General features: G+C 45.7%; 1 protein-coding gene and 1 non-coding gene across 7 annotated transcripts; both read right to left on the reverse strand.

Moving 5' to 3' along the window:
• Positions 1–65: 65 nt before the first annotated feature.
• Positions 66–15,192, reverse strand: PRPF39 (pre-mRNA processing factor 39). Of its 6 annotated transcripts, none has more exons than XM_068416615.1 (14): positions 15,126–15,192; positions 11,989–12,352; positions 11,599–11,724; positions 10,840–10,958; positions 9,553–9,720; positions 8,714–8,879; positions 7,533–7,640; positions 5,915–6,079; positions 5,472–5,598; positions 5,110–5,378; positions 4,333–4,517; positions 2,923–2,997; positions 2,211–2,331; positions 66–864 (listed from the first exon to the last, which is right to left on the reverse strand). In XM_068416615.1, exons 2-14 carry the CDS (start codon positions 12,316–12,318, stop codon positions 814–816), a joined length of 2,010 nt encoding a protein of 669 aa, XP_068272716.1. In that variant the 5' UTR covers positions 12,319–12,352; positions 15,126–15,192; the 3' UTR covers positions 66–813. The 6 variants fall into 6 exon arrangements, with proteins under 6 accessions (XP_068272716.1, XP_068272718.1, XP_068272719.1 ...); XM_068416617.1 differs by having other exon boundaries at positions 11,989–12,339; positions 15,126–15,187; XM_068416618.1 differs by lacking the exon at positions 15,126–15,192 and adding an exon at positions 12,915–13,224 and having other exon boundaries at positions 11,989–12,339.
• LOC137672494 (small nucleolar RNA SNORD127) lies at positions 4,943–5,028 on the reverse strand. Its single transcript, XR_011049589.1, has one exon. It is a non-coding gene; the product is annotated as a small nucleolar RNA SNORD127 (small nucleolar RNA).
• Positions 15,193–15,319: the final 127 nt, after the last annotated feature.

Consider the following 15,319-nt stretch of genomic DNA (forward strand, 5'->3'; position numbering starts at 1 on the left):
TGAACTGAGGCGCTGGTGCTCTCACTCCTGCCTTGAACGAGGCAACCCAAGAACGCTCAGAGGACTACGGAATTCCTTGCTTTTATTACAAAAATGAGAATGATCACTTTGATCAAAATGAAAAAAGTCTGCTCACACCGCGTACATGAAAAACTCCAAATACAAAAATCATCCCAGACACAGTTTGTGCTTTTTAGAAAAGAATGCAACATCATTTTGCACCGCGTTTTAATTTTTGACCCCCACGTAGAATAGAAAACACATCCTGCGGCTTGCGAAGGCTGCCAGGGTTAGCTGAGGAATTTCCAACATCAACAGAGCAGCCTGGGGTTCGCTCCCTGGGCACGGAGAGGAGCTCGTGGAGGAGCAGGGGGTGAGGGTTGGGCAGGGGAGTGGAGCAGGAGGGGACAGCCCGTCCCGGCCCGCTGGTTCCCCGCAGCAGCTGTGGTGGCCAGCGCTGGGCAGCAGAACAGCTTTGGGGACAAAAACCCACAAACCTACAGCTTTACTGATTAAAGTCTATGGAATCATTATGACACTGAAAAAAATTCTTCAGATATCTCCATAAATTAGTGCAGGGAATTTAAAAAAAAAAATGCATTTATGGTAAACTAGAATTGTACAGAGATACCAGTTACCAGCACACAAATCTTGCTTCACACGTACCCTCTGAACGCCAGCTCATTTCCCATGCAAAAGACCAAAAAGCAGGTATGACAACAGTCTTCTCACATCCCTAATTTAGAAAAATATATTTATTTTATTCCATCTTTGTTGAGACTGCAGCACAGCGAACTTCACTCACTCTTCGGATCAGGTGGGGTGATAATACTGTCCGTAATTCCACGCGTTCTGGTAATTGTACTAGAAAAAAGAAAGAACATGGCAACATGAGTGGGATGGCCCGCGCTCCCCAAAGGGCACCCAGCAATGAGCACCCTTCTGGACGGCACGGCTCGCTTCACCCTTGTGTAACTCACGGCTGTGAGCAGAGGCCAGCGTGGCTACCCCGGTGCCGACGTGCCCACGGCACACCCCGGACACTCAGGCCTCGGTGCCCGTACACACAGCCTGGACCTCAGCCTGGTACCGAGCGTGGAACAAGCGAGCGTGTTCCTCCGCAGTGGAACTGTACTCTTGCTTGTAAAGTTTCTATTTGCTTAATAAACACGCATGTAGTAAGTCTTCCCCTACAGACAGCCCTGGAAGGGGCTGCCCAGGGAGGTGGTGGAGTCACCATCTCTGGAGGGGTTTAAGAAAAGCCTGGACATGGCACTTAGTGCCCTGGTCTAGTTGCCATGGTGGTGTCAGGGCAATGGTTGGACTCGATGAGCCCAGAGGGCTCCTTCCAACCTCATTGATTCTGTGATTCTGTCACAGGTTCACTCTTGCTCCGCAGAGCCCCTCTGTGGTACCTGCTCTACGGCTCCTCATCACTCCCAACAGAATCTTGTAAGAGGGAGGGAGCAGAAGGTGATGGAAGCATGAACTGTCGGCGCTGGAGCTCCGTGTCCGCTGTCACAGCGCACCCCACAAGAGGGGAGAGCCAGGGCAGACGGCTCAGGCGCCCTCACATACTCCCTCTGTGACACGCACAGCAGGCAGGGCTGGGGTGACCGTGTCAACCACGGGACTGAGATCCTCATCACCACCACAAGGCTGCTGCTCCCACGGCGGCGTGTTTGACAGCTTGGGGCATTGTTCCTGGCCTAGGACTGAGTGGTTTCCCCACGCTGGGGGAGACACTTTTCACCGCCTGGCTTCGGAAAGAACACTTGACCTTGGCGCAGGCAATTCTGAACCACAGTTACACAGCGGGCAGTTTATGTACCAGTGCAGTAGAACCCACACCGAGACGTTACAGGAACTACTAGTGGGAGAAAGTAACTATCAGAACGCACAGTAAATTGGGGTTGACTCTCCTTGGCAAAACACTTCAGCACAGGTCTACTGCCCTTAGCCAGCAATGTCCTCCACTGCTGTCACACTCCCCTTCACCTACCCACCAAACTGCCCATCTCGCTCCGCAGAGAGAAATATTTTACGCTTGCGTAACAGCCCAAAAAGGAACCAACAAAAACAGGAGCTAAATTTTTACTCCAAGCTTTCCTCGCCAGCTGACAGTGGGCCACAGAGAAACGTCACTGGGGAAACCACACCACGCACCTACTCAGAATGTGTGAGCTAAAAGAACCAGAGCGCACACCTACCTGGTACCAGGCGTTGTAGTTGTACGCTGCCTGATTGACTTGCATGTCTCCATCCATCATCTGTGCTGATGCCAGAGTGGGATCATCTGTGAGCATTTTCTTTTCATCCGGCTCCTCTGACCTGTGAAGTTAATCATTGCTGGTAAATGGGATCTTAGATCAAATTCTGAGCACAACTTCATGTGAGAAATGTTACAACAGGTAAGGGTGAGTAATATTTTTCAAACTCGGTGCCCTGTACTAACAGGGCAACAGGATTTGATGTAGAGAAAGACAGTAGTGTATTGTGCTTCAGAACAATAGTCTGGGTTAGAAATCATTCTGGTGCTCAAATGGAGACAGCAAAAGCACGTTTCTGCGTAGAGACTTGAGTTATTTTTACCAGTACTGTTTAATTCTGCCGTGATACATAATTCAAAGTTATCTTCTAATAAATCTGTTTCCAAATATTTAAGCTAACAGTATAGCCCTATTTAGTACACACTTTAAGTGATTAAAAAAACAATGATTTTGTTCTTTAAAGCTGAAAAATGTGTATATATATTCATACACTAAAGATAAACCCCACAGCCCCTGAGATTGTTCTCTGCACTATTTTTAAAGCATTTCCAAAGTGCTCTGCATCAGCTCTAGCTCAGTGTAGTACATGCTCAGCCACCCCACACTGCATCACCTATCAAGGTTTGTACCCTCAGGTGAACAGCCTTCCTACCCGTTCTCTGCTCTCCTTTTTAAAGAATCCTGCTCCTTTAGAAGGGCTTGATGTTCATCGTAGGCATCCAGAAGCCTGAAGAAGACAAAAAGAAGTAAAGCTTTGCTCACTGTTTTCACAGAAACATTTAAAACACACGAGCAACCATTTTAAATTGTCTGCTTCAAACTGTAAAAACACTAAAACAAACTCAATCATAATCAAATTTTAATCAGTGATGCACCATGAAGACGGGAAAGCCAAAACACTTCATTGGAAGGAGGATTCCACAATGCAGTGAAGAATTTTCTGTGAGCCCAGAAACTCCCAACTTGCTCAACTTTTATCTCACTTCATGCAGTTCTTTATCTATAAAGTTCCTTTATAAAGAAGTTTTCTAAAACTTATTTGTGATACAGCTGCTCCTCCCAGTGACTGCATGCCCTCAGCTGCCTGTTGATGCCAGCCACAGCAGCGTTGCTGTTGGGGGTCAACATTTCTTTAAATACTGGAAATAAGTATTATACAAAATCATTAAATTCCAAAGCAGCACCTACAGCCCTTGCCCAGACAGCCCGGGAAGAATGGGTGCATTTAACGGAGCACAAGAGTCCTAGCTAGAATTCCCACAAACAGCTAAATATCATTTCACCTGCTGCATACCACAGTTTACAAGGTATCACATGAAAAGCTGCTTCAGTCAATATTGCTCTTGGTGAAAACAGTCTCTTGTACCTGTTCTGTGCTCTAGTATTACTTGGGAACTGAAAACTTCATTTTGTTTGGTCTATGTGGGATCCCAAACTTGCAACGCTTGGCTGCCACTCATTAGAATCAGCAGAAATTAAGGACAGCTATTGTTAAAAATATACAAGGAAAAACTAACTCATGGTTAGTCCTTCCTAGTTATTTAGCTGCAAAATGTAAAAAAATTAGGAGCTTGTTTTACGATAGGGAATTAAGAGGAAAAACTATATCTAATATTTAAAAGTTGCACTTCTAGTATCTGATCCTCCCCCCGAAGTGTACAGCGTTGTTAATGCTTCTGAACACAGACACATCACATCAATGCAGCTTTGGAAGCCTCCAGAGTACGGAGCACCAAATCATACCTGTGTCACAAACACTTCACGTTCCCTCGGAGGAGCATCCTCCTTTATAAGACTTAGCAAGAAAAAACTACAGTAAGGAGTTATGGGCGGGATGGTTTTGCTCTGTGAGGCACTAGGTATTTCAGAAAAACAGGACGGTTTTCTGAAAAGAGATTCCTATTTAAAATAGGAATTTGGTTTAGAAAAGCACCTATCCCTCACCAAGAACAGATGGCACAAAGGCAACAAGTCAATGGAGGCCACGAACCCCAGCCCTTCCTACCGCTTCAAGCACCCTCTTGGTGACCCTAATTCGGCCCTTGCACAGATCACATCTTACTTGTTTACGTCAGAACCAAAATCTTCAAGAAATTCCACTTTTCGCTGAGAAAACGTAATCCTCATTTTTATAGACAACGCGCCATTGACAGCTTTATCAAAGCAGCTCAGGATGTTCTCTTCGTTTTGCTTGAGGTCACCACTGTACTCCATCTCAAGCAAGTTGAGATACAGCTTCGTGTTTTCCTGTGCAAAAGATGTATTAGAGTCGTACCTCTGCCACATTAGGTATTTAACACCCAATGTCCATCTACCAGGTGCATACCACAATGTTTACATCATAAATATATGCTACAATAGTCAATAAAAAACATTTTCTGTTTACACTGGTCACCTCTGACCTGGTTTGTTTCACAAACACAAGTGATCTAACACCACAAAAACACGTCACACTTTGCTAACAGTGAGCTAAGAGCATCTGAGGTGCCAAACGTTTCTGTGGTTACACAAAACGCTCTACAAGTCCTGCCTACACAGTCAGTTTTGTTCACCCTGAGACGTGAACACGCCTTTAATATTTAAGATTCTAACAAGGAAAAATGAAGGTATGAAGCACGTTGTGCTTCTGATGAAAAAACCCAGCAAACTTCCAGGTTTGCAAGCTGCAAACACGGCAACGTCAGTTTAGAGGGACTGCTGTCTCCATGCAGTAATGAAACATTACATACAGGCACAACTCCTGTCATCATTGTTGCCATATTTTTAAAAAACTGTTTCAGAAAGAGGAAAAAAAATACCAGTATTTTTTTTTTCAATACAGCAAAGAGGGAACACATACTTTGTCAATTTCTATGGCTTCTGACAGCACTTTTCTTGCCTTGGGAAGATTTTTCTGTACTTTGAAGAGGTGTCGAGCTAATTTGATGGCATAAAACGACGATTCACTAATGGATTTGGCATTCCTAACAGCATCTTCCAGCAGGTGTTCAGCTTCTTCCATGTTCCCGTGTCTGCGTTCTAAGCTTACTCTTCGCAGGCGGATCATTGCTAGCCCTAGAATACACTCTTCAAACGTTTTCAAGATTCTTCTTGCTTCATCGATGTTGCCTAAAACACCGGTGAAGATGCTGTAAGCTATGAGACATCCAACAGCCTCTTAAAACCAGCATCCCTCCCAGCACAAACTAACGTTGCTCTTACCCTGCTGCTCCTCAAAGGCAGCCCACAGCATGTGGACCATGGGCTTCTTAGGCAGGTGTATCGTGCAAGCCCTGCTGTAGACATGCCTCACTCCTTCAATACTATGATTCTCCATGTATTTGGCATACTATAGTTGAAAACAGAGCAGAGATTGACACATTTAAAGCTTGTATTTGTCTTTAAAAACATGACAGAACGATAAAATTCTTTTGTTTAAACCCATTCAGCACCTTTATTGAACCACTAGACTAGTTTCTGTAAGGAAGGACGTAGAGAGGCAACGAAGTTGGCATATGCAGCAGTCAAATCTGGTTGCAAGCAGACCATCTCCTAATGCAACAGATATAGTTATATATGAACAACATTCCACAGAGTACAAAAGGTTAGTCACTAGGTCAAGGTACGCAACGCGCAGGAGCTGGGTGGTGAACCACTTCCCTTACCTTAATCCAGAAGTCCTCATAGAGGGCACATGAAATAACACATCTTTCAAAGAGGACCACAACTCGCTCATGAGTGCCATTTTCTATCTCAAATTCTAAGTACTCTTTCCAGTTTTTCAGCTGAAGTTTCTCCAGAGGTTTTACGTGGAAGTAAGGCCTCTTTATCTGCAAGAGTCACAGTATGGCAGCTTGTGACTGCTAAGCATGCCACCAAGGTGCTTAAAAAAAATAAACAGCCACACACTGTTCAAGTAATGCCATTAAATGAACAGGACTTCAGAATGACACGTCGTTATCTATTCAAATAAGTCTGCTGGGGTTACCCAGGCATTGATCAAGGGATGTTGCTGACAAGTACATTCTAGGCTAGTAACTTGTTTTTCTAGAAAACTTTTTGAGTGCAAGTGTTTAAAAACTAAACCTAGCACAGCCTCCTTCCAGAGACCTTTTGCTTTTTCTCTCCTTTAATTTCACCTGATCACTTCCCTCCTGTACTGCAGTTCCATCTCAGATACAAATACACACAAACGGATAAAGAACTGATAATTAAGAAGTAACATTCAATTCTTCAAGGCCACCTGAAATTTAAATCCCATCACCCCCTTCACGCTCCTCACTGAACTCTCCCACAGAACCCAATACTCTTTTTCCATTTTGACAGTCACAGGGACACTGTTCCTGCTAGAACAACAGTAAAACATGTCGAAGTGGTCCCCATCCCTTCTGTGGTGTCCATAGCCTATCTACCTCACTTCTGTCCATTATAAAGACGTGTTTAACTTTATATTTCAAACTCCTCACAGATCCAACACGTTGGTATCTACAGAGCAGAGATACTCACTTGGTAGAAAAAGCACAGATTCTGGCCAGGAGCAGGAGAGGACACCCTGTTTCTTACACATTTCCTGCAGCATGTCCACAGTTTCAGCATTCTCCCTAGTTTCAGTAATTTGCAGCTTAAGGTTTCCTGAGCCAAGAACACCTACGCTCACGTAACCATCTTCCACAATGTATCAGCATATTTGAGCCTCACCTACTCTAGGGACACTCTTTGTACGCTCTGCTTCCTGCTACGACAGGTAACTGGTACAAAAGGGACCCCACGACACGTAGGGCTGGTGACAGCGCTTCAGGCTGCTCCCCGACAGCGGGGGTGACCCACCCGAGTCAGACCACGTCCTAGTCTATGGCGCTAGGACTGGCTGTGGGCTACCGAGTTCCTTTGGCTTAAAAGAGGTCTGGCTGAGTCCAACAAAGCACAACAAGCAACGTAACAGTTTGACATCACTAACCCATTAAGGAGTCTCTGTGTTAAACAGCTGGGACAGATTTTCACTGTTACTTTTTAAAAATAAAGTAAATTTAAAACAAAAAATGCGTTACGCAATATCATATTTGCCAGGAAGAAAAAGAAAGACTGAGAATCAAGAAATCAGATTGCTTCTTCAAAAGTAACCAAACTCAATTCTACACAGCAAAAGTTCTGTATTTGCAGTGGTCAAATGGTTCGTTTGATTCATTACTTTTAATACATTATAGGAGCTGCATGCTATGATGGCTACTTTTGGAAAACAAAAGTTAACTGATTTCAGGTTTAAGAGTGACAAAACAAACTCACCGCTTCCTCAAACGTCCACCTCTTACTGACTTCATGTTCGTTGTGGTTAAAGATTTCTTGGTGAATCTCAATGATTCGGTGCCTCATGTTTTCTATCTCTGTGATTAGCTAAAACAGAATTTTAAAAATGAAAGCAAGCAGACACCACATCACCTTTGGAAATGCACTTTATGATGACAGTAATATGCATAAATTAAAAGTATCCCAGAGGCATTAAATCACAGAATCACAGAATCAACCAGGTTGGAAGAGCCCTCTGGGATCATCAAGTCCAACCATTGCCCTGACACCACCATGGCAACTAGACCAGGGCACTAAGTGCCATGTCCAGGCTTTTCTTAAACCCCTCCAGAGATGGGGACTCCACCACCTCCCTGGGCAGCCCCTTCCAATGGCTAATGACCCTTGCTGAGAAGAAATGCTTCCTAATGTCCAACCTGAACCTCCCCTGGCGAAGCTTGAGGCTGTGTCCTCTTGTCCTATCGCTGGTTGCCTGGGAGAAGAGGCCGACTCCCACTGCGCTACAGCCTCCCTTCAGGTAGTTGTAGACTGCACTAAGGTCACCTCGGAGCCTCCTCTTCTCCAGGCTAAACACCCCCAGCTCCCTCAGCCGTTCCTCGGAGGTCAGAGAATGTTACCCTGAACAGCTAGGGCAAGGGATGGGATGCTGCCCTGAGGGTGCCTTTGCCCTAGTGCAACCCCACTGAATTGCTTTTCTATCTGAAGTTTTGCTCGTATGCTAAAGGTGTTTGAGACTAAAGATGAATTTGGATCCAAGTCAAACTTGTTTCACCGTGTGTACATTTACACAGCTGGCTATTCCTTTGGGTGGCTCCAAGTTTCATTTGCCTTTGAAGGCTACGGACCTGCACAGACCATTGCTGATCAAGAGCTCGCTTAGACCACAGTTCCTAATCTGTTAACTGGAATAATTAATATTCATTCCTAAAGTTTTGTACATCAATTTCATTTTTTAACTCCATTTCCTTAATACTTATGAAAGCACTGGGAAGGTATGTCCTGTAGACAAAAGCAGTTACCACAGAAGCCAAAGAGCAATGACATGCAAGAGAACTGTGGGAACACCTCAGCTACAGAAATACTAAATTGTCTGCAAATAAACTCATCTTTCAGCCACAGAGTGAGGCAAGAAATGCCAACAAACATCCTCACGTAGGTACCTTGGCAGGGTCGGTGATATCTTCAGTCCCAGAGGGCAGGTCGTCTCCAGGCTGCCCATCCTCCCCACTGTGGCCGTTCACCGACGCCAGCTCTCTGCGCAGCTGAACAAACTGCTCAGTGGTCAGAAAGTCTCGAGGCAAGTTGTTCTGTATGTGTTCTTTAAACCTAAAAATAGTCAGAAACAAGTCAACACACATTCCATGGTTTATGTTGCAATACTCTGCGTAACCAGAGCACAACAATAATCCTAGTGGGGTTCTGCACGACTTTATCGATCTGGAGCAACACTGAGTGCAACTTCTGTCAACACCCAGACAAAATGCACCTTCTACGACCTACCAGACTGTAAAAATATTTGATTTCCAAAACCAAAAGATCTGTAGAAGTTATGGGGAAGACTGGTGCATCATTTAACTAAGGCTTCTGCTTCCCTCTTAACCTCTCCATATTAATGCAGAGTTCTGCTACCTAAAACTTCACCAAGTATTTCTCGTTGGTCAATTAAATTAGTGTTTCACCACAAGTGAGCATTGCATGAGGAATTAAAAGTTCAAAACTGCTCATTCTAATTTTTCAAAGACATCCTCTCTTCTTCCTCACAATTTCAAGGCCCTTCTTTATTCCACGGCAGAATCTGTGAGTTTACCTAAACCCAAATCCCTAAAATGTGTATCAGCACTTTGAAACAGTCAAACTGTACGAGTACATGCATAAGTGTATAAAACTCAGTAACTATTTCCAGCTCTTGTTCCGAGTGAACACTTTCACATTTACAGAAGTAGCTTAGCACGTGCTTAAGAAACTCACAGCATTAACTACATCTTTGTTTTCTCTTTACCTCTGGAAATGATGACTGTAGAGCTGTGTTGGAATTCCAAGGATGCGGTCATATACGGACGTGACTTCCCTCAGGTTTCCCTGCTCATTTTCCCAGTTTATGTACATCTCCCATAGTCTGTCAGAACGGAAATCTGTCCCAGCAGCTAAGACTGCATGTTCATAGGCTCTGAAAAATGAAACAATTTTACAGTTGTTTCTGGATGTGGTGACAGAACAAGGAAGAAAAGTTCTGGCTCTTATTTATTTAAAGATTCTGAGTGTCTTCATTTACTCACAACCACACATATATTCATTATTTAAATTTGTCAAAGTATTTTCTAGGTATCTATAGCAAGATCTCCAGAATTTCAAAAAGTTCACACTCACTTTTTTTTCCCCTCCAGCACTAACACAACAGAACAAATAAAGGCAACAGAAAAAGCCACTGGCATGAATGCAAGGTATTAAGAAAATACAAAATCCTTACCACTTATATCTTGTAAAGATTCTAAAACCATTACTGTAGCAGTTGAACACACAAAAGCTATACACCAATCATGCAGCCAGAAGCTGCTCGAGTTTAAGTTCAGTCAAGGTTTTGGGTCAAACTTTAGTCCAACCTCTTGCTCTACCCAGGACCGTTGCCAGCAAGGGACAATGTCAGACACATTCTAGCCATACCCTGAAAACCTCCAAGGAATTAAATTCCAAAAATTCTATAGGGAACCTGTTCCAGTGCTACACAAAGTACTTCCCAATGTCTAGTCACAGAATCCCAGAATCAATGAGGTTGGAAGAGCCCTCTGGGATCATCGAGTCCAACCATTGCCCTGACACCACCATGGCAACTAGACCATGGCACTAAGTGCCATGTCCAGGCTTTCCTTAAACCCCTCCAGAGATGGTGACTCCACCACCTCCCTGGGCAGCCCCTTCCAATGGCTAATGACCCTTGCTGAGAAGAAATGCTTCCTAATGTCCAACCTGAACCTCCCCTGGCCAAGCTTGAGGCTGTGTCCTCTTGTCCTATCACTAGTTGCCTGGGAGAAGAGGCCGACTCCCACTGTGCTACAACCTCCCTTCAGGTAGTTGTAGACTGCACTAAGGTCACCTCTGAATTTTTGACCCTTGTCCCACACTGTATTGTCTACCCCTACTTAGGGAGTTTGGCTCCATCATCTCTTAAAAACCCCCACAGTGACTGCAGGCTGTTATTAGTTTGCCCCTTAGCTTACAGGTATTAATCTGATTAATATGCGACTGTATATATGGGCTTCTCCAATCGCTCTGTCTGCTTTCAACTTACCCTCGAATAGTGCTGTTAGTTTCAGGATCAGCAGGGTCCAAGGTCTCCTTTAAGAAGTTTATATAATGTATCCAAAGATCAACACTAAGAGGAATTGCCTGAAGCCCTCTGCGATACACCTATGAAGAGAACATGAACTGTACCTCAAATACTTAATGGCGTCCTAAGAGAGAGGCAACACTGTGTTATCCGGTGAACCTTAGAAATACTAATTACTGGAATTTTGTTTAAATAATCTACCATTACCATTTGGGTGGAGGTTGGATAGAACATGGCAATGTTCTGATCTCCACGTGCAGAGTCTTGATCTTCAAAGCGCAGCGGTCCCTGCATTCTGACCAGGTTGTGTGGGCAGGCTTTGGGGTACAGACCATAGGGCACAGACCCATTAGAGCATCATTGACAGCGTCTGACCAAAAATGCAATAAGATGTAGCAAATGTGACCAGCAAACCAACTATATTGTTTTGAAAATGAGCAATAAATGTAAGTGACAGAAAAGCCCTGCCCTACTTGTTAAGCTGCAGTGTAATACAGAGGCTTGCACTGCAAAGCTTGACAAACTGTAGAGGTTTAACGCACCTGCCAACAAAGAGAAAAAACATTAGCTACAAATGCCACAGACGTGACAAGTGCAAACAAAACCCCTACAAACCTGGCCACACATGGCAGGTACTGGCAGCCAAATGACTCGCGGGAGGTTAGTCATTATTTGGCTAACAGGACCGATGGCGATAGCCGCGCCCAGCCACCCACGTACCTCATCAGACTGCTTGACGTTGTCGTGGCGCTTTTCGAGGTCCGCGTACTTTTTCCAGTACCCATAGCAATATGGATAATGCATGAAAAACCTGTCAAAGGCCTTCCTGGCAGCTGGTATGTGGTTCTGAAAAAAATACACAATAAAAGCAATGAATCCTTTCCTTAAAAAAACCTTCACATTAGTTTAACAACAACTATTGTTTTAACATTGTCTTAACTGATTGTTTTGATTTTGTGACCTCTGCTGACAACACTGACACAGGCAACCATCTTAAAACAGGATCTATGCAAGCCTGACGTACAGTCCCACACTTGTCACTGGAACAGCCACGAGTTGTTTTCGTTTTCTTTGTTTAGAAGGTGAAGGAATAAGGGGGCACATACTAACCTCCTGCTCTACGTACTGCAGTAGATATACCCATCCTGTGAAATCCTGGGGATTGTCCTCTACTACTTTCCAGAACTTGTCAAAATCTGGAGGGAAGCAAGTGTCAATATCTGTTGTCTGTAAACTTTCAATATTTGGAATTTCACTCTCCTGGGTGTTCTCCTCGTTCAAGTCAGGGGAGCTATCAGGTGACTGCTCCATCTCAGTCACACTCATAATCTCTGTGCTGAAGTCCATAGGCTGTTCTTCTGTGGCCGTTTCAGCGCCATTGTCCGTGCTGTCATTGCTCACAGTCGGCTTCTCCTCCTCTGTGTTCTCTGCGTTCTCCATGGCTGAGGTTACTGCTGCTTCCTAGTACGAGATCCTGTGGAAATAAGAAGATTCAGTGTTCACACAGCCAAGATTCAAGCAGAACTTGTGCATGAATTATCAGCCAAGAGTCTCCCAAGTGCTTCAGGCATCCATGTATTTCACCACAAACCTCCTTCAATTAGATCTGCTTCACTCTTGAGCCCAACTCACAATTAAAAAAACATGTTAATAGCGGTCATTCATTTTAACACCTGCACATACAAATCATTGTGGTTTTTCTAAAAAGTATCACAAGTAGCTTTTGAGGTATAAAAGTGAACCGATATGGTTTTCCTGTGTGAGTCTGGTGGAAGTTTATTCCAAATAAAGAATCACGTTCATTTATTCTATTCTATTCTCCTACTTGGGACAAATCAGTAACTTCTTTGTAAAATAAATATATGTTAAAACATACCCTCAACGCCTGGCTGAACTGGCTTAAGCAATAACTGCCAAGAATCACTGTCAGCACCAGTGATTAATGATGTCTATATAAACGAACCAGCAGCAGAGGCCACAAAAAAGGTTTAGGCCAGCCCCTTACGTGCAGCCACTTGCTCCCACACACAACTCACAGGTCAGGGGCTCCTCCTGCCCCTCAGGACACACTCCATCTTCCTCCCACTCCACTCCCGGCTCCACTTCCAGGCAGATCCCAGCGACCAACGGTTTCTAGGCAACACAATACCCGGGTAGAACGCAACAGCTCGTAGCCATGAATGGATTGTGGATGGAGAACCATGGGAGAGCATCACCCTCAACTGCACTGCAGCAACCGCCCCTCCTGTCTCCCTTCGGTTCTCCTCAGAGAAGACGGCAGCAAATAAGTTCAGCACTTAAAAAAAAATGTCCCCACCCCACTCTGTGTCTCCAGAGCTCCTTCCCACTGACAGCCTGAAAAGAGAACGAACGGACTGCTTGCTTTCACCTCACCAAACACATCGATAAGCCATCAGTGATACAGCGGGGGAAAAACAGATAGAAAGGAGAAACACCCCTGCCCTGCCTCAGCAGGTTCAGCACGGGAGATAACAGTTCCTGTTCACCAGGAGCTCGCCAAACCAAGTAACTTGGGCACAGTGCTAAAAGGTCCATGTGGTCTACCCTGCAATATTTCTAATTGGGTTTTAAAAGTAATTATCTCCATTCTCCATTATGTACATCATCTGGCAATCATACAAATACAATTTCTTTAAGGTAAACAGTTCATAATTTTGTACCTTTATATGGTAACTGTTCATAAAAATGAACAGCTCGTGCCATCTGAAAGTCACACGGGCACGACGTGATGGCACAGGGCGCTGTCCTGCTTTTGTTCTACATGAGGGGACGCCTGTGCGAGATGAGCAATTTATCTCATTAATGACCAGTTCTTCCCCGCATCCCGGGACACTGTTGAAAGCCCACACCAAAAGCTGGTTTCTTTAGTGAGTGTTGGAGATGCGTCTTCAATATTGATTTTAAGAATAAACATAATTTATAAGTTGAGAAATTAACTATCAAAGCAGTATCACTCTGCCTTTACCAGTGCAACATACAGAAGAGATCTGCATAATTAAACCAGCTGCCACCATTCAGAGCTCACCTCTGTAAAGATTATGAAATCAAGGCATAAAAGGAGTGGCTTATGCAAAAGGCAGCCCCAACGCTTAAAACAAAAGTTTAAAGGATGTTTACAGCTCTAAAATTTGAGAAAGCTGATGCAACTGTTTTTAAACACGCAATAATTTATGACCTAAACTTACTCTGATGTTTGACAGCTGTTTTCCCTCTCTAGCTGATCCAGAACACGTATTCCAGTTTAAAAAACAGCTCCCCCAAATGTAGCTATCTTCAGGTTTGGGGAGGGGAAAAAAAAAAAGAGGGAGAAGCTGTACTAGATCATCTCTGCACACAACGTTCCAGACAGAAAGCGAGAGCCTGTTTGAGAGCTCGCTTCCAGCTGAAGGCGTTCCAAAACCCCCCGGGAACCACATCCCAAACTTACAGTGACTGACGGTTATGGTCAACTTTTAAAAGAGCCGCCACGCTCGACCCAGCCCGGCACCACGGCGGCAGCAGACACGAAGCTGATGCACGTCCACGTAAGAGAGTAACTTAATTCCAGGCGTTTTTACATCCCTCAGGCTAAATAACTACACATGTACATCCCATAACTATACGCACCTGTTTTAAATAATTTATGTCAACACACATTATTTTGCCTGTCTCAATTAAGCGTGTATCGCACACAATACTGGCGTTTATAAACATGAACTAACGGGAAACACCTGGGAACACAGCGGGCAGCACCGAGCTGCTGGGAGCTCCCCGGGGTAGGGCTGCCCGGCGGTACCGGCCTGGCCCCGTGGCGGCTTCTGCCCCGACACTAACGTTTTGATGGCCTAATTATAATAATAACGTAACAAGCCGCAAAGCACTCACAGGCCTTGAGCCGGCCTCGTGTGTTCCGGGACCGAGCGGCTGTTAGAGCACGTTAAACAGAGACAAAACTTATCGCTGCAAGCGACAGCCGCGGGCGGGCTGGTGTGCCCAGGCGCCCGCTGACCGCCGGCCAGGGGAAGGGCGGCAGGAGGCAGCGCGGCGGCTGTCAGGGCCAGCGGCAGCCCCGCGCACGGCGCGCCCGTCCCTCAGGCACGCCGCTCCCGGCCCGGCCGAGCCCGCGCTCGCCTCAACCTCCCGCCGCGCCGGGCCCTCCGCCGGGCGAGGCGAGCCCCCCCGGGCTGATGGCAGGGCCTCGGCCACCCCCCCCCTCGCGGAAGCCCCGCGCTCCCCGGTACCGGTACCTGCCGCGGGGCCGCTGGCCGCCAGCCCGCTGCGCGCCCGCCGCCGCCGGGCCCGGGAAGGACGGACCGCGCCTGCGCGGAGAGCGCCGCGCATGCGCCACCCTCTCACCACGCATGCACCACCCTCCCGCCGCGCATGCGCCAGACCGCCCCCGCCGCGCATGCGCCATCCTCCCACCGCGCATGCGCCTGGG

This window comes from Nyctibius grandis, chromosome 20, assembly GCF_013368605.1.
Source record: "Nyctibius grandis isolate bNycGra1 chromosome 20, bNycGra1.pri, whole genome shotgun sequence".
In the NCBI taxonomy this organism is placed as follows: Eukaryota; Metazoa; Chordata; class Aves; order Nyctibiiformes; family Nyctibiidae; genus Nyctibius; species Nyctibius grandis.